Below are 25,311 nucleotides of genomic sequence, written 5' to 3'. Positions count from 1 at the left end.
AATTCAAGGGGGTACATTAAAGTGGGGCGTGTCACCAGTCATCAGCACTCCTAGGATCAGAAGGTAACTGGCACCAGCAAATGGATCTCCTGCTGTGCTCACTCGAGGTGGCCAGCGAGGTCCATGAAATGAGTGGATTAGGGCACTCATGCAGCAACAGCGATGGGATGAATGTAGACATAGCCCTCGTGTTCCCTCTGGGGCACGAAATACCAATAAGAACTTTTCTGTTGGCCAACAAGAATGACAGAGGCTGCAGATGGCTATGGGGGCAGACTCCCCAAAGGGAAGGTGACACAGAGCTGGCAGTGGATTGACGCTGGCAGCCCCGGAAGCCTACAAATGGACCTTGACAGAAATAGACTCACTCTGGACTGGGCTTTGCATGCCCAGCGATCGATGCAATGTTCAAAATACTGGAAAAGGGCTGAACCAGAAGATACTGCACCAATTTGGACCTCTGAGGTAATGTTTCTTCAGACCTAGAAGCACATCTTACAGCCCATAGGTCCAACAAGGGGCAAAGGGCGATCACATCAAATGGACGTAGCATGTTGCACGTTGTCCTCAGAGTAAAGGTCTAACAGAGATTTGAAACAGGCAATTGAAACGGGAGAGGGGAAGAGAAAGGCCTGAAGGCCTGACTTACATGCCTTGATGAATGTGCACTCACACTCAGCACGAGGGACCAAGGAAGGGTCCCCACTAGGTAGAGTCTTCCACTTTTCAGGGGGACCTTCACGAGAAGGGGTGGGGAGGATGCTAGTATGACTATGTAGTTCTCACAGGGGAAGATGGTGATGACGGCTACACTTTTCTCTTTTTTTCTCCATATCACCTCAACTTTCTTCCTATCTGATACAGTGATACGGTGTAACACTACCACTGAGATGGCAATGCCACAATGAATGGTCAAATCTATAGGGGAATTTAAGGGCCTCCTATTCCTACTCAGTGTGGACTGCCTCCTCCATGTTAGGCATCTGTTTGTTTTGCTGTAGTAGATCTGTGGACAAAGGCCAGCCAGGTGGTGGCCTATGGAGTCAAGAATTTGGCCTTACCCAAAGAGAAGGTCTCACCTTTGTCTTTGGCTTCTGGGACATAAACTATGTCATTCCTGATAGAAATGTCTTTATTTAGATGAGGGCTGGCCAAACTAGATTTTAAGGTGGGGGCTGGCCATGCCAGAAAGATCAACTGTGTGACTTAGATGGAAGCTTTGTGTCATACATTCTCAGTTGACCTGGAGACTTGAGTTCAGCCACATGGGCATTCTATCAATGAATCAATCATGCCTCCATAATGAAGCCCCAATTAAAAACTGTGGACACCAAATGAACTTCCCTGGTTGGCAGTACTCCATGCGTAGTGTCACACACCAGTGCTGAGAGGTTCACACATCTAGACTGCATGGGTGATGACAACAGAAGCTTGGCATTTGGAGCCCTCCAGACTTTTCCAGTGCATGCCTTCCCTTAGCTGACTGTCATAAACCATAACCATGAGTATGGTATAACAGCTCTCAGGGAGTTCTGTGAGTCCTTCTACCTAGAGAATTATCAAAAGTGAAGGTGGTTTGGGAACCCCAAATTTGCAATTGGTGTCAAGTCTCAGAGACTCTGTCCTCAAACCTCACAATTTGGCTAACTCTGGGCAATAAACGGATCAATTCCTTTGCTCCTGAGCTTAGTATTTCTAAAAACAAAAAGGACAAGCAAGCAAACAAAAATATGTGCCTTATGCAAGTCAAAATCACAATGAACTACCATTTTGCACCCACTAGGAAGGCTGTAATTAAAAAGACATGATAAGTGTTGGTAAGGTTGTGGAGAGATTGGAACTCACATACACTTAGGAATGTAAAATGGTGTAGCTGCTTTGGAAAATATTCACGCAGTTCCGGTGAAACATAATTACCATAAGATTGTCTACACAGGAATGTCCAAATCTATAGACAATTTTTATAAAAATTTATTTGAGCCAAACAGTGGATTTACCTGGAAGCAAGATCTCAGCACACTGAGTAAATGCTTCCAAGAAATGACACTTTGCAGCTTCTTTTATATGTTTGGAAAGAAGGAAGGAAGATTACATGAAGGTGACAGAAGTCAAGTCTGGGATCAGATGACCGGATAGCTCAGATTATGTGCTCTCTTGAGGGTGGTCACGCTTGAGAAGGAGGAGTCTGAAAAGAGGCGTTTTAAAGGTGTGTTAACCTAGATGCACAAGAACCATGGACAGGGTTTGCTTAAGATAAAGGTAAGACTTTCACTAAAGAAGTTATATGGCTGAGACTTGACTACCCACCATGAACTACCTGCCCCGTTAGGATTTACGACCAAATCACCCTATGAGGTTACTTTCCATAGAACTCCTTTTTTGCCTACAGATCCAGCAATTCTACTCCTAGGTATACCCCCAAGAAAAATGAAAACATACGTCTGTACGTGAACATTCACAGCAGCATTATTCATAATAGCCCCAAAGTGGAATCGACCTAAACGTCCATCAATTGATGACTGGATAAATGGCAGGGATATCCATACAATGGAACGTAATTTGGTGATAAAAAGAAGGAAGTAGTGATACATTGCACAACGTGGATGAACCTTGAAACCATTATGCTAAGTGGAAGATGCCAGAGACAACAGGCTACATAATGTATGATTCTATATATGAAATGCCCAGAGTAAGCATATATAGAGACACAGAAAGATTGGTGATTGCCTAGGGCTGGGCTGGGTTTGGGAGGAAATGGGGAGTGACTGCTAATGGATACAGAAATTGGGGGTGAGGTGGGGGAGGGTTTAACAGAATGTTCTAAAATTGATTGTGGTCAGGTTGCACAACTCTATACTAAAACTCATTTATTATGCACTTTAAATAGGGACGTGAATTCGATCTCCAGCTTATTTTTTTAAAACCCCATCTTGGTAAAAAAGAAAAAAAGAAAGAAAAGTTGCACTCTGAACTCAACGAAATTGAATTACCTGAGTGATTTTTAAACCCCTCCGTCAGGTTTTCCCGGTCCTCTGAAAAGCGACAGGGGGCTGTGACCATTTTCTAAGCACGCCAAGAAACTGAAATGGAGGCGGGTACGTATTTCAGAGCTTGATCCCAGGGCTTCCAGGCATCAGTCGGATCCGCGCCTGGAACGCTCGGGAACGCTTCCAGACACGCCGGTTGCAGGGTTTGGCGACACTCGGCGACAGGGCGGAACCGCAGGAGCCGAGCGGGTCCGCCCACCCCAACCCAAGCGTGTTCGGGAAGGTCCGGAAACCAGCTCTCCGCGGTCCTAAGAAGCACCCGCGACCCAAACCAGCAGTGTCACCGCACCCTCGCACCGGCGCTCCCGGGTGGCGCTGGCGGCGCAGCTCCTCTCGCGAAGGGAGGCTGCGAGGCCTCGGCCGAACGCCAGGGGGCGTCGGGCCCTCGGGAGCCGCAGCACCGCGAACCGCGCCAGCCTCCGGGCTTTGAAGCACCGCCCCGCCGCAGTTGCGCCCTCGGCCGGCTCCTCCTCTTCCCCTCCGCCGCGGGCCCGTGGGCCGAACCCAAACAGTGGCTCCTGCTGCGCGCGGCCGCGCGTGACCGCCCGCGCCGCACAGCCCCGCGCGCCTGAGCCTGCGCCTGCGCCGCCCCGGCCCCCGGTGGTCGGGCCCAGGCCCCGCGGAGCGATGCTGCTGCTGGTGGCCACCTTCTTCATGGCGTTCGTGCTGCTGCTCTACATGCTGTCTCCGCTCATCAGCCCCAAGCCCCTCGCCCTGCCCGGGGCGCATGTGGTGGTGAGTGGTCTGTGGCTGCGCCGCCACCTCCCCGGCCCGCCCGGCTGCCCCGAGCCTGCCCCCTGGCGCGCCGGCCGGCGACCCACACCGGGCCGCCGCCCGCCTTTTCTCCAAACGGAGCGTCACCTGCGGCGGTCCATGCCGGCACTGTCTCTGCGGAGGGTCTGGGGACCCGCCCTCCCCTACATCTGGCTCCTCCCGGGCCCGGAAAGCGGGGCGGCGGCGGGGCACAGCGCCTGCGAGCTTGGTCCCGGCGCTCCGGGGGCTCGGCTGCCGCTCGTTAATCCCCGGGGCATCCCCGGGATGTGGCTGTTTTTGTCTTCAGTTTTCCCGATGAGTCAACCGAGCAGCAGAGAGGCTGAGAAACTTTGCGGAGGACACCGCGGTGGGTGACCGCGCGGGGTGATGCGCGCGGTGCCCGCCGGGCCGCGAGGAGGCGGGCGGCAGGGAAGGGAGTCCCAGCCGCCAGGACCGGCCGAGGCAGCTCGGCCCTGGGAGGTGGCCTGTGCGAGTGGCAGAAAGAGCAGTGGCCGAAGGAATCTAGGACGTGATTCACATGGGGGGAAATTGGTCCGAACCCAGCGGGCCGGCGGTCCTGGCACGCTTCTGTCCGGTCTACCCTGCGCGTCTCTCGGAGCGCAGCCCTCAGCCCTCTGCCCCACCCGGGGTCGGCTGACCGGTGTTTCAGTGCAATCCTCTGCCATCATCCAAGTCAGAGGGACGAGCCAAACAACCTGGCTGGCGCTTCAGGGATGAGGGGGATGTGGATGGGTTTGGTTTCTTTCTTACCGGAAGCTCATGTCTTCAGAGATCCCTTTTCTACAGGTGTGGCACCTCTCTTAAACTGAGCGACAATGCTTCCTTTCCCGTGCCCAGCACTTCATTTGCGGTGGCTTTCTCATCCGTTTTCTTATTTGGAGCTCCCCACCCCGGTGCACACGGAGGGGTGAGATTATGATTAAGGAGTCAGTGAGTTGTTAAGCTGGCAGCACAAATCCTTCTGGTGCCCAAGGTGACATTCTCGAGTCTCTGCTGAGATACGTGTGTCCCCACTGCACTGTGATACGATAGGATGGCCATTTCTTTTAGTGTGCTTTAAATCGGCACAAGAGTTGGTGACTGAGAAAAGGTCTTTCCTTTAATTTGTAAAACTATCAGTAAATTTCCAACTCCTGTCATTCCTGATGTGGAAGATAGACGAGGAGGGGAGTGGAAATTCAGAGAGGGAGGGAGGGGGAGAGAGAGAGAGAAAGGCAAAAGTTTATAATCATGCTGAATCCTGACAGTGTTACATCCACCAGAGAACTTCTGCCACAAAAGCATGGCTTTACAAGTTGGGTTCTTTTAGAACTTATGTTTGCAGAGCACAACTTGGAAAAAGGTAAAGCTAAAAGCAGTGATGAAAATTTTGAGTCAGTGTTCCCAGGAGAGTTTCCCTTAACCTGACTCTAGTCCTTCCAGACCCATCGTGATGCAGGTCATAGGTAGGTACGATGACAAGCGAGTCCCTTGGGATAGACCAGCAAGAATTTCTTATTTTCACCATCCAGCTTTAATCTGCCATTATAAATAACGTGAGGATGACATGAATAATGCACGTGATGTCACCATCTGTCTTCTTTTTTAATGTCATAAGAAGAGTGAAAGTGTAATTATTTTTCTCGAGATTTGTTAGGACTAGACCAGGTGGTGGTAGAACTTCCACTGATGTGGAAGTGAACAGACTAGGTCAGAACTGTGTATGGTGTCATTTTTAGAACAATTCTTATACACTAATGTTATCTTCCTAATTACAGTGGTAAAACTGCAGATGTCTTACAAGACATATTTATTTAAATCAGCTGATTTTTAAAAAGCTGTTTAATTGACTTGAGTACTGGAAAATCAAGTTCTCCCTTTTTTGGAGATGGCTGGGAACAGCTCTCCTTGCAGCAAACCACCCCTCTCTTGCCCTCAATGAGAGGCGTATGGTGTGATTAAGGATTTAAACAATATTTGCAATGAACAGTAAGAGGGAGTGATAGAGAAAGGCAATTACACTGTTATCTTTAGTGTCCCACATCTGGGCTCGGTTTACCAACTGTCGGACAACTCAATATTTACCATTTTTCTCAGCTATTATACAAAGCTCTTATATTTTCTTATGATATTCAGAGTAACTGGCTAGAATTGGCTTATGTGTATTTTTAGATGCCTTTTAAAAATCAACTGACTTGACTGGAAGGTTAGTTTCCCACGAACCATGATCCAAAAGTTGAAATCTTATTCTTGTTCTCATAGAATCATCTTGTAAGTGATCAAGGTCGAACAGCTAGCTCACCTGGCATAGTCTAGGAAAAGGACAGCAGTGATAACAATAGCTAATATCTAGGTAGCACTTTACAGCATATGCATTTTCTCAATACCCTCATAACTTCAACCGTTAAGTCATTGAATAACAAATAGGGAATTTTTACTTACAAGTTTTCTTGTATCTTTCAGAGAAATGTCACCCTATACCATTTTGCAAATTAATGTAGGCAAGTGTTTATTTAGCAACTCCTTTTTCAAGGCACTGTGCTAGGAATGAGAGACATATATTGGAGTTGGTACTCATCCTCAAGGAACTTACAGTGTGGCAAAAGAGTTAAGACATGTACATACGTAACTGTGCACAGGGTAGAAAGTGACAGGTAAAGAATGGGGCTGCGTGACGGAGTCAGGAAAAGCTTCTTGGAATAGGGGACATTGGAACTAGCTTCTGCAGAATAGGTAGATGTTGGGTGGAGGGACATTTAGGCAGCAGAAAGAACATCATAAAACAGCCATAACATTTTTAGGGGTCCTGATAATTGCTATGGAATTGGAATGTCTGGTGCAAATTAATAAAGCAAAGCCACCCATGAATTATCTCGATAGCCAACTTTCACCTAGGCAACAAGTATGTTTTTACCGTAACCTTCTGTAGATAATTGGTTAATGATCCTCTAAAGAAATCTCAACGGTGGAAAGATGAGGCTAAGGAGAAGAAGGAGATGTAGAGGAGTCATGTGGAGGTCAGAACATTGTAGGAAGAGGCTTCTTGAGGATTTTAAAACAGGCTGGGGTCGGATATGTTCCTTACAGCACGATTAATAGGTAACAGTAAAATATTCGAAATAATCTAAATGTTTGACTTACAGGGACATGGTTAACTGAGTTTTGATAGAGCTACTTAATGCAGTATTGTGAAACCTTTTAGTTTTTTGACATAAGACATTACGACACAATTATTTTTTAGGTAGGATACAGTACCCTGTAAAGACAGATGTGTCTCTGACACCTTCCTTCCCCTTCACCTGACCCCCGTGACATAACTTGCATAGGGAAAATGACTAGAAAGATGAAGTTGCATTTGTCTAATGACATTAAATCCTTTTTACATGCCAGGCACTGTCCTAAAGTGCTAGGAATATAGTGGGGGAGCAAAAATAATGTGGGTATTTTTAATGGAGCTTTTGGGGCGGTGATAGGAGAGATGGTTATGAATTAAGTATTCACGCAAATAAATCCTTAGCTGATTCTGTGCGCGTATAAACGAAAGGCAAAAAGGACGCAGTGCTGAAAAGTGGGTGATGGTCAGGGCGCCGCAGTGAGTGAAGGCTTTCCTGAGGCAGTGATGTTTGAGCTGAGATTTGATGGGTGAGGAGGTGCCAGCTAGACGAAAGTGGGGAGAAGAGCATTCCTGGCAGGGGAGGGGAAATATGCAAAGGCCCACTTGGTGATTGGAGAGAGCATGTGACTGAAAGACAGCCAGTATGGCTGAGCTGTAGATGGCGAGGGGCAGAATCGTACAGGAAGAAAAGCTGTACTTTTCAGGATTTCCGTGTGACCATAGAATACTTTATAATAAGCGGCCATTTAAAATATCAGAAGAGAATGTGCCCCCTTTTTCATCTCTTATAAAGCTAGTCATGCATAGGAGGTTTGCAGAAAGGAAATATGATTCAGTTGGATTTGGACTCAAAGGCAGACAAATGTATTTTTTTTTTAATTAAATTTATTAGGGTGACAATGGTTAGTAAAATTATATAGGTTTCAAGTGTACAGTTCTGGAATAGATCATCTATATATCACATTGTGTATTCACCACCTAGATGAATGTACTCTTTATTAGCTAGATTTATAGGGCACTTGCCTTCCGATGAATTCAGAAAAAGATTATTGGTGTGCAGTCCATAGTTCAGTACTGGGGACGTTGGAAGTGGCGGGCCCTGCCCACAGTGCAGTTTGACGTTTGTGCTCGTCCCATTCGTTAAGTCTGGGATGGAGAAGCTACAAAAGCTAAAAATCTAGTTCTTATAGATTGGTTTGTAGGGCCCGTCATAATTATTTTCAGTAAATGTCCCACACAAGGGAAATGTCAAGTACTAAGAAGATTTTTTTTTTTTGTTTCAGGTCACGGGAGGTTCCAGTGGTATTGGAAAGTGTATTGCGATCGAGTGCTACAAACAAGGAGCGTTCATAACTCTGGTTGCACGAAATGAGGTAAGTGTTCTAGGTCCATCATTACGAACCTTCTCATTCAACCTTAAATTATTCAGAGAGGCTGCATGGGCGTCCTGCTGTCGACACCCGCACTGGAAATCGCTCCCATCTCTGGTTTGAGGTGCGATTCCTGAACCACTTGTCATTTCAGGGCAAAGGCTTCTTTGCTGAAGTCAGGTCAGCTCCACAAATGTTTATTTAGTGCCAGCAACTATTAGGCAACACCACAGAGGCTGCAGAACTTGAGACGGCAGAGGCCAACACAAACTCAGGCCACAGGAAGCCCTGGAGAGCCCTCCGCCCACCGGAGGTGCTGGCTTGTGAGCGATTTCCTGAAGGATGTGTCCACGTCTCTCTCTAATTTGCTTATGACATGATACACATCTCTGGGCAAACCCAGACCCCACAGAGGAGTCTCACTGCTCCCCAGCAGTTTGACAAAACGTGGGTTTTGTTTAGTCAAGTTGACACAGGCGTGTTTTTCGCTTGATTCCTGGCCTGTTATTCTTGCCAGAGTTGCTTCCCTGGCCCAGAGCGGTGAAACCAGTCCCATGAACAGTTGCAGAATCCTCTTGCTTCCTGGGGTTGGGGGGAGGTGATCAGGGCTGTATTGTCCACTGCTGTTGTTCTCTGCCCGGCATAGTTTGCTCATAGCAGGTGCTCAAAGCATATTTGTAGAATGGAGATAGGAAGTGGGGCTGATGTTGGGAATGGGAACGCCAGCCCCGCACCGGTGCTTGGGGGACTCGGGCGCCTCTGCACAAAAGAGGGTCAGTAGTACAGTGACTGCCCAGGTAGGGGTGCACAGAAGAACAGAGCCAGGGAGAACGGCAGGCCATGGAGGGCTCAGGGGGGATGTTCAAATAATAACAGGGAATTAGGCCTGGACGTCCATAATTTCTTTTTAAAATCAAGAAAAGCAGAATTAACTACCTTTTTATACCCTGACTTCTCTCATAGTGAGTTTGCCTTGGCATTGACGCCACCTTACAAGAATGGAAACACAACTTTAATAAAATAGCATTTTGTGAGATTTAACCACGCCGATATTTGCCACGAGACAGGTGAAAAAGGAAGCAGAGGGTGCCCTGTGTTTCCTTGCTTGGCTGGGGGTGAATGAGCAGGCGTGCCTTCTGGCATCGAGAAATCCCTTTTTTTCTAATGTAATTTTTTATTGTGATTTGGGCAAAGTCAAGTTGTGTATATCTTTATTGATAGAACAATGTTATTTTATTATAGACACATTCATGTTTAGAAAACCTATGTGTCTTTCTGAAGGATGGCCTCTCCTTTTTTATTTCTCTTTGCTGTTGGCATGTAGTTAATTTACATCTTTCATAGCCAATTAAGACACTGTAAACCAGTATTGGCCTTCTTGAAAATGAGTGAAACAAGCGAAATTGAGACCTTGGAAAAATTATTCAGTTACATGTGTACCTTTGCTTGTCTTATGAGCGTTTTTGAGAGTAGCCAAGCATAGGTTCACCTGGTCCACCTGAAAAGTGATTTTTACTGTAGATGCTTTCATAGTAGAGGAGGAAAATATTGGAGAATCTCTTACGAAAGCACTCTTGACATGGAAGCACGTGTACCCTTAAGTTGGGGAAGCATTGCATATCCATATGGTTTTTCTTGTGACGTCAGATCAAAATGCTGATTCGAATTAATAGGGTAACCATCAGCAATTAATATCATTAATTGGTTTTTGAAGTTCGCTTATTTTTCTATTATCTTTCTACGCAGTGAATTTAAAAACGTGCTATCACTTAGCCATAGCTTACCATACGCGACAGCTTCTTTCTCTCGTAAACTGGCCCATTGCTGTGCAACATAGATGCTGTCTTGGGTGTTGTCTTGAATTTAATAAATACTTAATGTGAATAATAATTGCTTTTTCTCTCCTTTTAAATGAACAAGCAGGCAAATAGACAATCACCAGAACTAATTGTTCTCTCTTTCTTTCAGGAGAGGCTCCTGCAGGCAAAGAAAGAAATTGAAAAGCACTCGATTAATGATAAACAGGTAAAAATCACTGTGTTCTTGAAGCATTTTCTGTACAAATCAATACAGTTGTTTGAAGGAAACAGTTCATTGAAAGATGTAAGATTTTCCAGATTAAAAATACGTATTAGGAGAAGGGGGTCTGTAGAAGAGGGTAAACGGGATCTAATATACGGTGACAGAAAGAGAACTGACTCTGGGTGGTGAACACACAATGTGAGATATAGATAATGTATTACAGAATTGTACACCTGAAATCTATGTAACTTTACTAACAATTGTCACCCCAATAAACTTTAATTAAAAAAAAAACACGTATTAGACTGTTTTTGAAAAGGTAGAATAGTTTGAATTATCTAGAATTTCAGATTCTTATAAAAAATGTATAGACTCTGACACACACAGAGACACACACACACACACACACACACACACACACACACACGATCAAATAACAGTGCTTTACCAGAAAGTGATTTTATTTCAATTATTTATTTAAATCAACTTTATATAAACACTTAAGGAGAAAGGGACATTTAAAAATTTTTTTTGATTATGGAATTGTTTGATGAATAAAATGGTATGTGTCTATATATAGTATATATTTCAGTATAAAACATAACAAATCAGTACCCACGTACTTATCACCCAGCTTAAGTAATGGAATTTACCGAGGCCCTGAATCCCACGTTAGCTTCACCCTTGTGTATGATTCCTACAGGGAACCCCCAACCTGATTTTTGCGTTGATCCTTCCTTTGCTTTTCTTTATAATTTGATCATAAATGTATGTGACCCTAATATAGTACATTGTTTACTTCTGCATCATTTTTTTGGGACAGCTTTATTGAGCTACAATTCACCTAGTGTGCACTTTGCTGATCTGAGGTGTACCATTCAGTGGTTTTCAATGCATCCAGAGTTGCACAACCGCCACCAGAACCAATCTTAGAGCAGTTCCCTCAACCCATGCAGAAGGTCCATACCCACTAATAGTCATTTCCCGTTCCCTCCCAACCCCCTCCCAGCCCTAGGCAATCACTAGCCTACTTTCTCTCTCTTCAGATTTGTATGACATCATTCTCTATGGATTCTTGTGCAGCTTGATTCCTTCACCTGGTACAATTTTTTAAATTCCTCTATGTTGCTGCACAAAGTGATAGTTCCCTCATTTTTTTTTTGCTGCCGTATGTATAGTCTTCTCTTGTATGGAGAGACTACCTTTTGTTCATCAGTTCTACTGATGGTGGGTATTTAGGTTGTTTCCAGTTTTTTGGTTAGTTTGTTTTGTGTCTTGCTATTACTAAAGTTTGTCTCTTTGCGCACATATGCAAGACTGGAATCTACCTACGAATGGAATTGCTGAGTTGAGCGTATGCGTATCTTCAACTTCACCAAAGTGGTTACCCTCCCACTGGTGGTTGGTGCCTCCGATTGCCGCACACCTTGTTAACACTTAGTATTGGCTGGCTTTCCAATTTTGGCCTTTCTGGTGGGTTTTAAACGGTATTTCATTGTAGTTTTAATTGCTTCTTTTTCCTTCCAAAATATATTAGAGATCTTTTCATGTCAATAAAAATAGATCCGTCTCATCTTTTTAAACTGCTGTGGCATAGTATTGGGTACCCCAGAATTTATTTAATCAGTCTCCTATGGTTGGGCTGTTTGCTTTTTTTTTGCTATTGCATTCTATGCTGCAGGTAGAAATCCTCGTCCTCAGCTCCTGTGCACATATGTGAGTTTTTCTCTAGTACTGTGACCTCTGCCTGTACCCTTTTCTCTGAAGCCCACAAATATAGCAAAGCTGCCAGCGCAGCAAATTTCCCCATTTCTTTCCCATATTCGTGTCATTCTCATAGGGAAGGAAGAGTCATCTAAAACCATAAGGCTTGAATGCTTATGGCTGAAGGCCAGTCTTGCCTGGCACCAGCGCCATCTCTCTGCTTTGGACTTCCTCACCACTCCTGCCCCCTCCTCCTCTATCAGAAGCTAAAGATCATATAGAAAGTTCTGACTTCCACAGGGGAGGGGCAGATATCAGGGCTGGGGTGGGCAAGATGGTGCTTGATCCTTCGTTTGGGCCCAGAACGGGCTTGTCAACAAGCAGTGCCCTGTAGACACTTTCTTCCTGGTAATTTGTTAACACTGTTTTTTGAAATTCCACTCGTCTATGGTATCGGTTTTATTTACAGTAAATGGTCTAAGGCTGTATAAAAACGCATGTTTAAAAATTAATCCTTTGATTCCTATTCCCACTTTTAAAAAATGTTTTCTACGTGGTGATCCAGGGATAAAATCCAAGGGTGACCCCTCAAGTCTGGACTATTTCAGGTTACATTTGCGAAGGCTGTGGTTTCCTTTTCTTAAGAACTTAGGTCGTTTGGACAGGGTTCCTTGTATTAAGTAAAGCTTCCTGCCCCTAAACCCTGTGGCCATTGTTCTCTTTTTATTCCCGTCTGGCCTCCCTGGTCGCAGCGTCATTTCTCACATCGTGACTTCTTTGAGCTGGTAGGGATGTCAGTCATCACTAGCTTCTGACGCCCTGGCAGTACCGGCCGCCGCAGCCTTCTCACGTCCTGCTCAGCTAGTTCACGAAGGGACACAGTTGGAACCCAGGCTTCACGAGAGCCATGCGCATGCGCGCTCTTTCCCGCACGCCCACTGCCTTGTACCCACAAGTGCACGTGGATCCACAACGTTCATGTACTTACATGCCCCACGACACGGTGGGTCTGCCTTCCCCTGAGCGTAACTGTCAGTCTCGCCACGGCAGGATTCCTAGGACTGAGAAATCAGGGACACCCTCCTGCTTCTCTCAGGGCCCTCCCTGGGAACGTAGAACATACCTAGGTCAAGAGTCTAACTGCTTCAAAAACATCACCCACAAAAGGAAAAATAAACAGGAGCTCGTTGTCCCTATTAGGATTCGGAACTTCAGTTTCCTATATTTCTACCGAAGTAAGCACCCATATGTGTGTTTCCTCTTTTCTCCTCCCTTTCCCAAGACTGAATGGACTTGGTTTCCATGGTAAGCACAGGCTGAACCCCTCCTGCCGTTGCTCTGCAGCGCACCCCTGAGCACCACCAGCTTTGTGCTGGGTGGGCTCTGGGGTTCGGCTCTGTGACCCCTCGTCTAAAGGGTCTGTTGAGTGGCGGGTCAGTCCGGAGTCCGGGGATCGCAAGCAAACCTCGGACTGAACCAAACATGACTGGGCTCCCAGCTCAGCTCCCACAGGCCCAGATTGACCCTTGGTCCTTAGAAGATAGTGCCCGTGGCTCAGCCGCTCAGCAGGTGCCAACCTGAGGTCTCCTGCAAGTAGATAGTGTTTGCTTATCTCTATTCCACCTACTGATACTGAATCCCAGTACGGCAGTCATAGTTGTGATATTGTTCCAAGGGGAATAGTTTTTTAAACCTGTGTATTAGATTTGTTATCATTCTTTTTAACAACTTAAGATATTCACAACCTGAGATAATTTATGTACAATTTATATATTCTTTATATAATTTATGTATTCCTTTAAACAACTTGAGATAGAATTTATATGCAATAAACCACCCATTTAAAGAGTGTTACAGTTCAGTGGCTTTTGACAGATGTATGCACGTGTGATACCACCACCGACATCCACAGAGAACTTGCCAGCGCCCCCAGGGTTTTCCCTGCCCCCTGCAGTTCCTCCCTCCCTCCGTTCCTGGCTATCGGTGATCACTGACCTGCTTTCTGTCACGCTAGATTGGTGGCATTTCAAGAGGAGCATTTTACATTTTTTTTTCTATTTCCAGCTTTATTGAGGTATAATTGAAAAACAAAATGTATATTTAAGGCATATGTAATGATTTAGTATACATTTACACTGTGAACTGCTTACCACAATCAAGTTGATTAACATAGCCATCAGCTCACATGGTTACCATTTTTGTGTGTGTGCTGAGAACACTTAAGTTTACTCTCTTAGCACATTTCAAGTATCCAATAGGACAGTGTTAATAACGACAGTCACCGTGTTATATGTTAGATCCCCAGAACTTATTCATCTTATACCCGAGAGTCTGTATCCTTTGACCAATATTTCTTTTGAGTTTGCTCAGAATAGTTTTCAATGACAACCGCCAAGAAAATTAAACCGTACTAATTTTATTGTCAGCAGGTTTCAAATACTGCAATTGGTATATTCAAAATTGTACTCCTTATCTTTTGGAAAGAATTGCCTTTCATTAAAAAAAAAAAAAAAATTCTTTTAAAAGTAGTTTCAGACACCTGATAGCTTTGATCATTTTTTTCTCTTTCTAACAGGTGGTGCTTTGTATATCAGTCGACGTATCTCAAGACTATAGCCAAGTGGAGAATGTCATAAAACAAGTAAGAGGTTGGGCTAATGGGAATGAATTCACACGCCTTTCTCTTGGTTCTTACCATTTTGCTCTGTGGCTTGGAATGGGTAAATCTTCCTGATAGCTTTAATAGTTTGATACATTTTATTGGCTTTGATTTGCTACTAAGTTGGTTCTTCTCTTTCTTAATGCCTGCTCTGATAAAATTTTCCAGGCACAGGAGAAACTGGGCCCCGTGGACATGCTTGTAAACTGTGCAGGAATGTCAGTTTCAGGAACATTTGAAGATCTTGAAGTTAGTACTTTTGAAGTAAGTAAAATTTTGCTTTTTTTGCTCATTGAAGTAGCCCATACACTAAAAAGTAAAACAAGGCCATGGGTAAAGGCTTTACAAATGAAATTGATGAAATGAGTTCCGATTTAATAGGAGCTTTAGAAGACCAGAGGGAGGCTAGACAAGATTTTGGTCTCAATGCCATGACCATCCAAACTTAAGGGCAAATCTCACCCTCGTATCACTGAGATCATACATTTTAGAAAGCTCTTGTAAGCCTAGAGATGCTGGATTTTCATGTCAAGTGTCAGTATTTTTAATAGTGAAAAATCAAAACGTTGAAGAGCAGAGTTTTTATGAGCTCTCGGATCAAGAGTAAAAAGGTAATGCGTCATATTTATGATTATGCTTTTAAACAGGTTTACCATGGAATCTTAGTTGTTTAATTGAGCCCTAAAGAAATACACATCCGATTTGAAATCTTTAAGTGCAAAACGTTTTTTTTAGTTGGCATTGTATCAGACATCTTTTTCTTAATGTTCTGTTGAGCCTTCATCATAGTAGTGATGGGTTGTGAATGCTTTACTCTGCAAAGTGAAATTGCATCCCCTTTTATAGGAAAGGAGACTGCTGGAGCAGTCATTCAGGTATCTTACTTCTGGTGGGCTGCGGGAAAGCACCCTAAACACTGACTTAAGGTCACGTCAGGAGAGTCTGGATGTAGATATAAGCAGAGGGGACTGGAGTGTCTTAAGGGTCCTTTATCAGCTAGGCTTAAAGATAGTTGTCTGGACCTGGATACCTTTATCTGTAAGTAATCAAAGGCAGATTTTGAAGATTGTTTCAACAGCTGTGTAAAGAGTCAGTTGGGGAAAATAGTTGTAGTAGTAACCTCCACATGAAGTGATGAGGTGAAGGACTTCTGGGGTGGCCAGCAACAGAGGAGGGTGTGTGAGAGGGTGTGTGTGTGAGAGAGACAGTGTGTGAAAGGTGGTGTGGGGGGAGATACGTCTACATTGTGAGTGATTATTACCGTGATCAAATTGATGAACACATCCATCACCTCGCATAGTTGTCTGTGTGTGTGTGTGTGTGTGTGTGTGTGTGTGTGTGTGTGTGTGGTGAGAACACTGAAGAGCTATTCTCTTAGCAGAAGACTCACCTTGACTGAATGTGAAGGGCAAAGAGAGGACTGGGGTACAAGTAGTTACACGTTCATAATAATAAATGTACGGATGTAAAGTTGGGACCTTGGGAAGTGGGGTGTGTCTGCTTGGGGACAGAGGGTATAGGGATTGCTTACATTTGTGTGTCTGATGGAAGTACAAAGAACATTGAGTGGATGTTTTGTGGGGGTATATAATTGTGAGTGAGAATAGGAGAAACTAAGTGGATGAATGTACGTGGGTATCAATGACAAGGAGAAAATACGAAGTAGGTGAGATGGAAGGAAGAGGTAAAATAGCTATAATATGAAACCTGTTGAAATATTAAAAAATGTACAAGTCTAGTCTTTTTAACAAACTCACTTTGCTCTCAACCTTCAGTCTCCCATTCGCACTAATTCCTTCCCTCCCTTCCTTCCCTCCTTCCTTTCTTCCTTCCCCCTCTCGTATTTAAAAAAGAAAACACAATTTTTTTCCCACACCACCACTAACTTCCCGCACCTGTACCCACCCCCATAACTGTTTGCTGCTCTCTGTTGCCCAACAGCACGGGTACAGTAGGAAAAAAAGTGGACTTGGCATCGGGCTAAACCAGTTTTAAATCTTAGCTCTAATTTCAAGTCCAACCATTTGCTAGCTGTGTGATCTCAGGCAGATCACTCTTTTTCTTCTGGCCTCAGCTTTTCTTCCGACCTAGCTCCCATCCCTGTAAACTGGATATACAGTTCCCAGAGCTATGAGGATTAAATAACATAGCGTATGCATAATGCTTAGCACACAGTAGCTGCTTAGTAAATATTAACGTCCTTCTCCCTGTATTCATTCAATCCACAAATATTCGAGAAAGACTCCAGTGAGTCAAGCATTGTTCTGGCACCTGAGGATGCCATGGTGAGCAAGAGAATCAAGTCTTGGCCCTGGTGAGGTGGGACCGACCCCACAGGGGCAAGCAGAACAGCAGTGTGATTTCAGAGGACGCACTCCGTGGAGAGGAAAACAGGAAAGGAGCCGAGGGGCTCCGTTAGGTGGTGTAGGAGACCCTGCCTCGGGGTCTGAGACCTGAAGAATGGGGTCAAAGAGACCAGGGGAGAGATCTCAGGCGGAAAAGCCAGTGCCTGCAAGGGCCCCAAGGTGGGAAGAGCTTGGCAAACCTACGGAAAGACTAGGAGGCTTGTGTGGCTGGAGCGCCCTGAGCGATGGGCGGGGTGGGGTAGGGGCCAGATCTGCTGCGGCCTTGAAGGCCCCCGTGAGCCGTTTGGATTTTAGTTCTAAACCTCGCAGGAGTTTTAAGCTCGCCTAGACAGTACCGGGACCTGCATTTCAGTTTCCGAAGGATTTTTCTTCCCGCTGTGTCAGGGAGACTTCTAGGAGCTGTTGGGGTAGTCAAGGCAAGAAATGGGGACATTGGGAAGTGGATGGAGGTACAGTCACGGGCGACCACGGAGAGTGGGTGGCGGGAGAGAGGACAGAGAACAGCACGGGCTCAAGCAGCGGGTAGGGGATGTTGGAAGTGGCCCCACCCCCGTGAGAACCACCCTTCTGAAAAGGAAGAACTGTTTACCCAAAACCTGGTGCCTCTATTCCAACGATGAGGCCTCATTCTGGGAATTGTTTGTCGTGGGCCTCACCCTCTGTGTCGGTAGGGAAAGACCCCTCCGTCCCCTGGCTGCCCTGAATGGAGGTGACAGGGGAGCGTCACCATCCAAGGCCCCTCTGCCCTCTCCCTACTCGGGCTTGGTCGCTTGGATTGCTCTAGTCAAGTCCAGGAACAGGCTTATTATCATCAGTGAGCCCTGGTAGCAGACACGCTACCACATTTGATGCATTTTCTGAAGCTAAGAGTTCATTTTTATTTAAAACAAATTGTATCTCAGTTACTTTTTTTGTTTGATTTCTTGTTTTCAGTTTTAATTTTATTGAAGTTCACATGCATGTAAAATGCTTATACACAGTGTTTTGCACATGTCACAAATCATTGCCAGGGGAAGTAATCACACCCCACCCCCGCATGACTCCATGGGGAGAGGACTCCCAGAAACCTACACCTCATGTCCTCTGGACTCTCACCTGGGTGCCTTTTGCCCTTGCTGATTTTGCTTTATGTCCTTTTACTGCAGTCAGTCAGTCATGAGCACGGCTATATGCCGAGTCCTGGGAGGCCTGCTAGTGAATCACACAGCGAGGGGCTCTTGGGGACCTCCAACACTCTTCTCTTCATTTTCCTTTTTAATTCCTTTCTTTATGGTTTCATGGAGCTGTCTTGGTTGTTTTACCTACCTGTGGATATGAATGAGAGTTATTTTAAAACTTTGATTGGGGTGGCATTGACTCTATAGATCCACGTGGGACAACTGACATTTTAACAAGGTTGTCTTCTAATCCATGAATATAGTCTATATCACCACTTACTTAGCGTTAATTTCTCTCCCCAAGGTTTTGTAGTTTTCAGTGTATAGGTCTTGCACATCGTTTTTCAGCATTTCATATTTTTCGATACTAGTGTAAATGGTATTTTCTAAATTTCAGTTTCTGAGTGTTCGTTGCTAACATAGAGAAGTACAGTTGATTTTTGTATATTGATCTTTCAATCTTGCTAAACTCAATGATTAAGTCTAGTGTTCACTAGATTTTCTGCATCCAATGTCATGCCATTTGCAACCATTTTACTTCTTCCGTTCCCATCTGAACACTATTATTACACTGGCTGGAATGTCCAGCACAGAATTGAGTCCAAGTTGTGAGAGCAGACATCCTGGCCTTGTCCCTGATCTTAGGGAGAAAACATTCAGTCTTTGACCATTAAGTATGATGTTAGCTATAGGTTTTTTGTTTTTGTTTTTTGGTAGATGCTCTTTATCAAGTTGAGGAAGTTTCCTTCTATTCCTAGTTTGCCAAGACTTTTTAAAAGAAATGGATGTTGAATTTTGTCAGATGCTTTTTCTGCATCTATTGGGATGATCATAGAGTTCTTTTTTGGTTTGTTAATATGGTGAATTACATTGATTTATTTTCAAATGTTCAACCTTGCACTCCTTGGATAAATCCTACTTGGTTATGATGTAGTATCATTTCTATGTTCTTGAGGGACATTTTTTGTTTTCTTGTAATGTTTCCTTTTCTTTTAATGTTATTTTCTGGTTTTGGAATTAGGGTAATGCTGGTCACATAGAATGAGCGGAGGAATGTTCTTCAGTTTTCTGGAAGAGTTTGTGTGGAATTGAGTAAAGCCTGAGGCTTTCTTTGTGGGAAGGTTTATGAATTTAATTCAATTTCTTTAATATGTGTACTGGCTGGCTACATATATATCTTTTTGAGTGACCTTTGGTCTTGTGTCTTTCAAGGAATTTGTCCATTTTATCTAAGTCGTTGAATTTATTGGCACAAAGTTATGCATCATATTCCATTATTATCCTTTTAATAGCCATAGAGTCTGTAGTGATGTCACCTCTCTCAATCCTGTTGTTGAAAATTTGTGTCTTCTCTCTTTCCTGACTAGTATGACTAGAGGTTATCAATTTTATTGATGTTCTCAATAACCAGCTTTTGCTTTTATTGATTTTTCTGTTGTTTTTGAATTTCTGTTTCATTTATTTCCTCTCATTTTTATTATTTCCTTTTTTTTTCCTGCTTTTGTTTTAATTTGCTCTTTTTTTAGTTGCTTTAGGTGGAAGCTGAGGTCATTGATTTGAGGCCTTTTTGTTTTCTAACACAGATACTGAAGTGCTGCAGATTTCCTCCTAAATACTACTTTAGCAGCATCCCACCAATTTTGATATGTATTTTCACTTTCATTCAATTAAAAATATTTTATAATTTCCCATTTCATTTCTGTGTTGACCCTTGGGTTATTTAGAAGTTTTGAAATATTTGGGTGTGTTCCAGAAGTCTTTCTCTCATTGATTTCCAGTTTAATTCCATTGTGGCCAAGGAATAGCCTTTGTATGACTTGAATTTTTAAAAATTTATTGACACTTGTCTTATGGCCCAGGATATAGTCTATCTAGTAGCCATTCCACGTGCACTTGAAAAGAATGTGTCTTCTGCTGTTTTGGATGGAGTGTTCTATTAGTATCGATTAGGTCAATTGAGCTCATAACATTGTTCAAGTTTTCTATGTCCTTACTGATTTTTGTCTACTTTTTCTATGAATTATTGAAAAAGAGGTATTGAAATCTCTGATTATAACTGTGGATTTGCCCATCTGACTGTTTTTTAAACAAACTCTTAGTTGATACTCTTGTCTTTCAGCCCCATGCCCAGCCTTTTGCCCCAGAGGTACTTGAGCGTTTTGGGTGTTCTGTGGTACAATCCTGATTCTCAGTTTCTCTGCTCTTGGCTTAACATTCAGCCTTCTGCTAAGGTAGTTACCACTTGTCATTCTGTACTTCCACTTCCAAAATTTTATTGCTCTGATTTTCTTTGCTCTTGTGGGTTCTTGCCTTTAAAAAAAGACATCTTTTTACTGAGATTTTAGTGGGATCGCTGAAGGGAGATGAAGTTAACCCTTGAATTCAGTGTGCTATCTTTTTTCAAATACTTTTTTAGAGCATTTTTATTATCAAAACAGTAATGATATTAAAAGACAGTTTGGGAAAAAATGGAAATCCCAGCATCCTAACACAATCACTTATAATTATCTGTTATTTCCTTGGTTTTGCCCCTATATACATGTAATTTTATTTAATACTTGAAATAGTTATAGTCACAGCATAAATACATTTTACCCTCTGCTTTTTTAAAACTTACACAATAAATATCCCCCCTAACATTTCTAAAAATGATCTATCATTCTACTGAGTTAACATTTCATGATTGATCCAAAGTTCCCCTGTGAAGTATTTTTACAAGACTTTTAGCATAAAAACATTTTAGTGCAAGTCTTACATTTTCAAGTTAAAATGTAAAGTTTTTAAGAGTTCCCAGGATGAGGGGAAAATATACTGTTTGTACCTGTGTAACATCTTACCCATCATGATATAAGAGCCAACATTTATTGAGTACTTACTGTGGGTCAGGGGCTGCGCTAGCATCCAACTTGTGTTTCCTCTTTTAATCCTTGCAACAGCCCTATGAGATACTACTATTATTAACCTGTTTTCAGCTACAGAAATAAGTAGAGTATCTGACTTTTCTTGTTCATCATCAAATAGGTCGTAAATGGTAGAGCAAAAGCTTCAAACCACAGTCCATGCTGTTAACCTCTGTCCTAGTCTCTTTGGGGTCTTTCTTTAGCTTAGAACTAAAGGCTGGAAATATTTGAAGCTTGTTTCTAAAACTGTCTGGCAAAAAGTATCACCTGCAATATGCAGTGTACGTTTTACAAGGAGAGAACGAGTTCTGACCCATTTTCAGCAAACACGTAAGTGCTGCCATTGTGAGAATGCAAGGCTATATACAGAAACAGACTTCAGAGAATAGAAGCAGAGCATCACAGCTCATTGACAGGATCATTTAATCCTTCATTCATTTACCAAATCCACTGAGCTCCCAGTCAGTTGGACTCCATTGGAGAACTGCAATCTGGAGAGCAGACCGAATTCCCGTGAGCCCTGCCTTGTGGCTTTGACCTTGTTCACTCCTCATCGCCTCTTTGCTCCCTTCAGAGACTAATGAGCATCAACTACCTGGGCAGCGTGTACCCCAGCCGAGCCGTGATCACCACCATGAAGGAGCGCCGGGTGGGCAGGATCGTCTTTCTGTCCTCCCAGGCGGGACAGGTGGGACTGTTCGGTTTCACAGCCTACTCTTCGTCCAAGTTTGCCATCAGGGGATTGGCTGAAGCTTTGCAGATGGAGGTAAACGTTGTATTTGGTTTTATATTTATTCCTCAGCTCAGCAAATGTTCCTCTTTAGTTTGTAGCTTCTTTACACATGTTGTTATATTGAATTACAGATTGTAGATTTGACATTAGTGACAGAGAATCAATTGGTTCAATGCCTGAACTTTGCAATGAAAAAGTTAACATTTTTCAATTTTGCAATGAAAAAGTTAACGTTTTTCATTCCATAAACAAAATGGTTGTGAGGTTTTTGCTTGCTTAATTTAATACACAAAGTACTAATATCTTCATTGTATTCTTGGTCAAATACTGTATGCGTATGCATGAGGCTAACTAGATATTTTATTCTGTAGAGATGTTTCCTTAACTTAAAAACATTTTTGTCTGAATAATAAAATTACTATGTGTTTGAGGGAAGCGCTTAAGCTGTCTAGCTCTCAGCTTTTAGACCAATCATTTAACTTGGTCTCGGTTTCGTTATCTATAAAATGAGAGGGTTCGACTGAAAAAAATCATTTGACTCTCCTAATACTTATATTTTAATATCTTAAAGAAATATTGATGAAAGTGAATGATTTTTATTTTCACAGTTAATAGAACATTTTGTGAAAGAAGGGCGAGGTTAGGAATAGTCTCAAAGTGTCATGATGTGACAGCCTTACACCTCAGCTGTGTGGAGTAGAATTCTGTATTATTGTCACATGGGAATGCTTAGAGAACATCACACATATCTACCCAAAGTCGTGTACTGAAAAGGGCAAGGTGAAATTATACTATTGCCGTATATGCTGAAATATAATACTACATTATGATGTTAAATGCCCCGAAGAGAATCCATTGTGGTGAGCCCTCTTCTAGTAACTGTGTGTGATTTGAGAAACTCATTTAATGATTTAGATCAGGGGTCAGCAAATTTTTTTTCCTTTTTTTGTGTGTAAAGGGCCAGATAGTAATATTTTGGCCTTTGAGGGCCAGGTGTTGTCTATTGCAACAACTGCAATCTCCTGTGATAGCAGGACAGCTGCCATGTGCAGTACATAAATGAACAGGTATGGCTGTGTTCCAATAAAACTTTATTTGTAAAAACAGGTGAAGGGCCAGGTTTGGCCCTCAGACCATAGCTTGCTGACTCTTGATTTAGAAAATCCCGAAAAGAGCCCTTGGTGGTATGTGACAGAGTGCCACACTGCCTGGACATTGGATGAGTGTTGCAGCACAGATGAGTTGGTCAGTGACAGAATCCTGATGTGCCACTTAGGGACTGATGGACTGTGCTGTTCTCATCTCAAAAGAAACAGACCCAAATTTCCTTTTTATCAGCTTGTTTAGTATTCTTAATCAATAATAGGTCATTATAATACGTATTGTATGACTAAAATGTCAAGTAAGAATACTGCAATTCCTTTTGTAATTTTTACTTTGAAAAGTCCCTTTGTAAACAACTATTTTATTTTTAAAACAGTTTTGTGAAATAAATGAGGTAGAAGATGTTATGCCACCTTATAGATAAGAAAACTGAGTTTTCAGTAAGTTCATGGAGACTTGCTCAAAGCCACACGGTTACTTTGTGACAGAAATAGTAACAAAGCCCAGGCCTCCTCTGGCCTGGGCCTTTTCCTCTTTCTTTCTGCAGCAGACGCTGTATCTGTAACTCAGGTCAGAAGAAGCCTGATTCATCTGGTTACGTACCTCAGCCCTTCATTTGTCTTAGGAACCATCAGGTGAAGGAGTGTTTTGGAAATGACAAATCTGCTCATGAGGGCTTTTTGTCCCTAAGTCTTGTCTCGCAGAACTACTTCAGAATTCACTAATTTAGGGCAAAGTATATAATGTGGGCAGTCTGGTTTCGCTCCAGGTAGAACAGAGATGTTAATAAAGAAAAGGGAGAAGAGCGTGAGTGGCTAGGACAGACAGAGAGCCTGCAGCCTCTTTGTGACAAGTGTGCTTCACACACTGCAAGTAGCTGGCCTGGACTTGCCAGCCTGCTTGACTTCTCTCCGTATTTGAACTCCATTAAAAATGTCCTCATGTAAACAAAAAATAAAGTAACATGTACCATGAAAAATAATGGGTTTGGGGGCAAAGAAATTCAGTCATCAAAACCTAATTTGTCCATAGCAGAACTCGCATCAAAACAATAGTTGCTTCCCTATAAACTTCCAGTGTTGTGGGGGTTTTTTGTTTTTGTTTTTGTTTTTCAATGTTGTGTTTTTGAAAGCTAGATAATCCAGTCTGTGTGGTTGTGTTTTCTGTGAATAAAACAGAATTGCTCAAACTTTTGACAGTCCTTTCGGTTTAACGCTTAAGTCTTTCTGTTCATCCCAACCCTTGCCCCCAAACTAAAGTAGGACCCTAGAAATGTTTTGTGTACCATAAGTAATTTTGAAAGAATGCTGTGCCGTGTTGCTTTTTTTTTTTTGGTCTTTTTTAATATTCAGTCTTTTAGGTACAAATACATCATTTAAAGATTTTAAAAGTTAATCTTTTTGGAAAGCAGAGACCAAGTAACAGAAAACTAGGTGTTGTCCTTTGTCCGTTTCTTGCCCCAGTCATGCTCACCTCCCTCTAACTTCATTTCTTTCTATCATGGCCTGAAAGGAAGCTGAGGTTTAAATTCTGGACGTCAGCTCAACAGCTCCCATGTCTTTGATTTGATGGAATTAGGAACAACGTATCTTAAGTAGGATTGTTTTGATAATACAGTCTTGAGCAGGTGGTTATCTGTCTGATGGAGACTGAGTCCGGCAGAAGGGAGACAGTGCGAGGGGGGTTGGCGGGGACAGAGAGTGGTCCATCAGCAGTGGCAAGGAGAAGCAGACACTGGCCAGGTGAGCAGGGGATTGTTAGTGAAGTCCTGGCTTATAAAGTCTTATAAAACGTCGTGCTCTCTGGGCGTCAGCATTATCTCAGCAAGAACAAGTAAAGCCGAGTGAGCCTCATTTCTTTTTCTGCTGGGATTATGGGATTAGTCAAATAAAGGAAAGTAGAGACATAGTTTAATGTATTTCGATTTTAGCGAATTATTTGACCAAGAGTTTCAGGAGACCGTCAGCTCCATGAGCGCAAGGGTTTTGTCTATTTTGTTCACGTCCGTATGCTTCGTTCCTAGAACAGTACTGACGCATGTAGTAAAGTCACTAGGTATTTATTGGGTGAATGAAATGGTCAGCTTACTAGCTACTGGCGATATCCAACCAGAGAGTGGAGAGACTCACTCGGTTCCATTATTACAGAGTGGATACCACACTGGAAAGGGATTGGAATGGTTTCTCCCAACCCTGACAATCTGTGCCCACCCCAGGAGAAAGCTGTTCTGAAAGGCTGTCTTAACCATTTGGAAGCTCAGCCATAACCTTGAGTTTGAGAAACACCGCTTTGAAATGCTCTCTCACAGTGGCGTATGGACCCCCATCCTCACTGTGGGGACAGGCAGAGGGGACAGGACAGGCATAGAAATGACCATATCC

The 25,311-nt window shown here is 43.2% G+C and overlaps 1 protein-coding gene across 1 annotated transcript in view; it reads left to right on the top strand.

The window, feature by feature from the left end:
- Positions 1-3,500: 3,500 nt before the first annotated feature.
- Positions 3,501-25,311, top strand: part of KDSR (3-ketodihydrosphingosine reductase) — a 36,580-nt gene continuing 14,769 nt past the window's right edge. The window contains exons 1-6 of the mRNA XM_019729327.3: positions 3,501-3,782; positions 8,199-8,288; positions 10,254-10,310; positions 14,587-14,652; positions 14,839-14,934; positions 21,668-21,859. Coding sequence (XP_019584886.2) covers positions 3,675-3,782; positions 8,199-8,288; positions 10,254-10,310; positions 14,587-14,652; positions 14,839-14,934; positions 21,668-21,859 — 609 coding nt within the window. The 5' untranslated portion in view covers positions 3,501-3,674. The remainder of the gene's footprint in view (positions 3,783-8,198; positions 8,289-10,253; positions 10,311-14,586; positions 14,653-14,838; positions 14,935-21,667; positions 21,860-25,311) is intronic.

The sequence above is a fragment of the Rhinolophus sinicus genome, chromosome 4 (genome assembly GCF_057876585.1).
Source record: "Rhinolophus sinicus isolate RSI-liver-muscle chromosome 4, RSI-T2T, whole genome shotgun sequence".
Lineage (NCBI taxonomy): Eukaryota > Metazoa > Chordata > Mammalia > Chiroptera > Rhinolophidae > Rhinolophus > Rhinolophus sinicus.
Note: the sequence above shows the minus strand (reverse complement) of the source record. Positions and strands in the feature narration are given on the sequence as shown.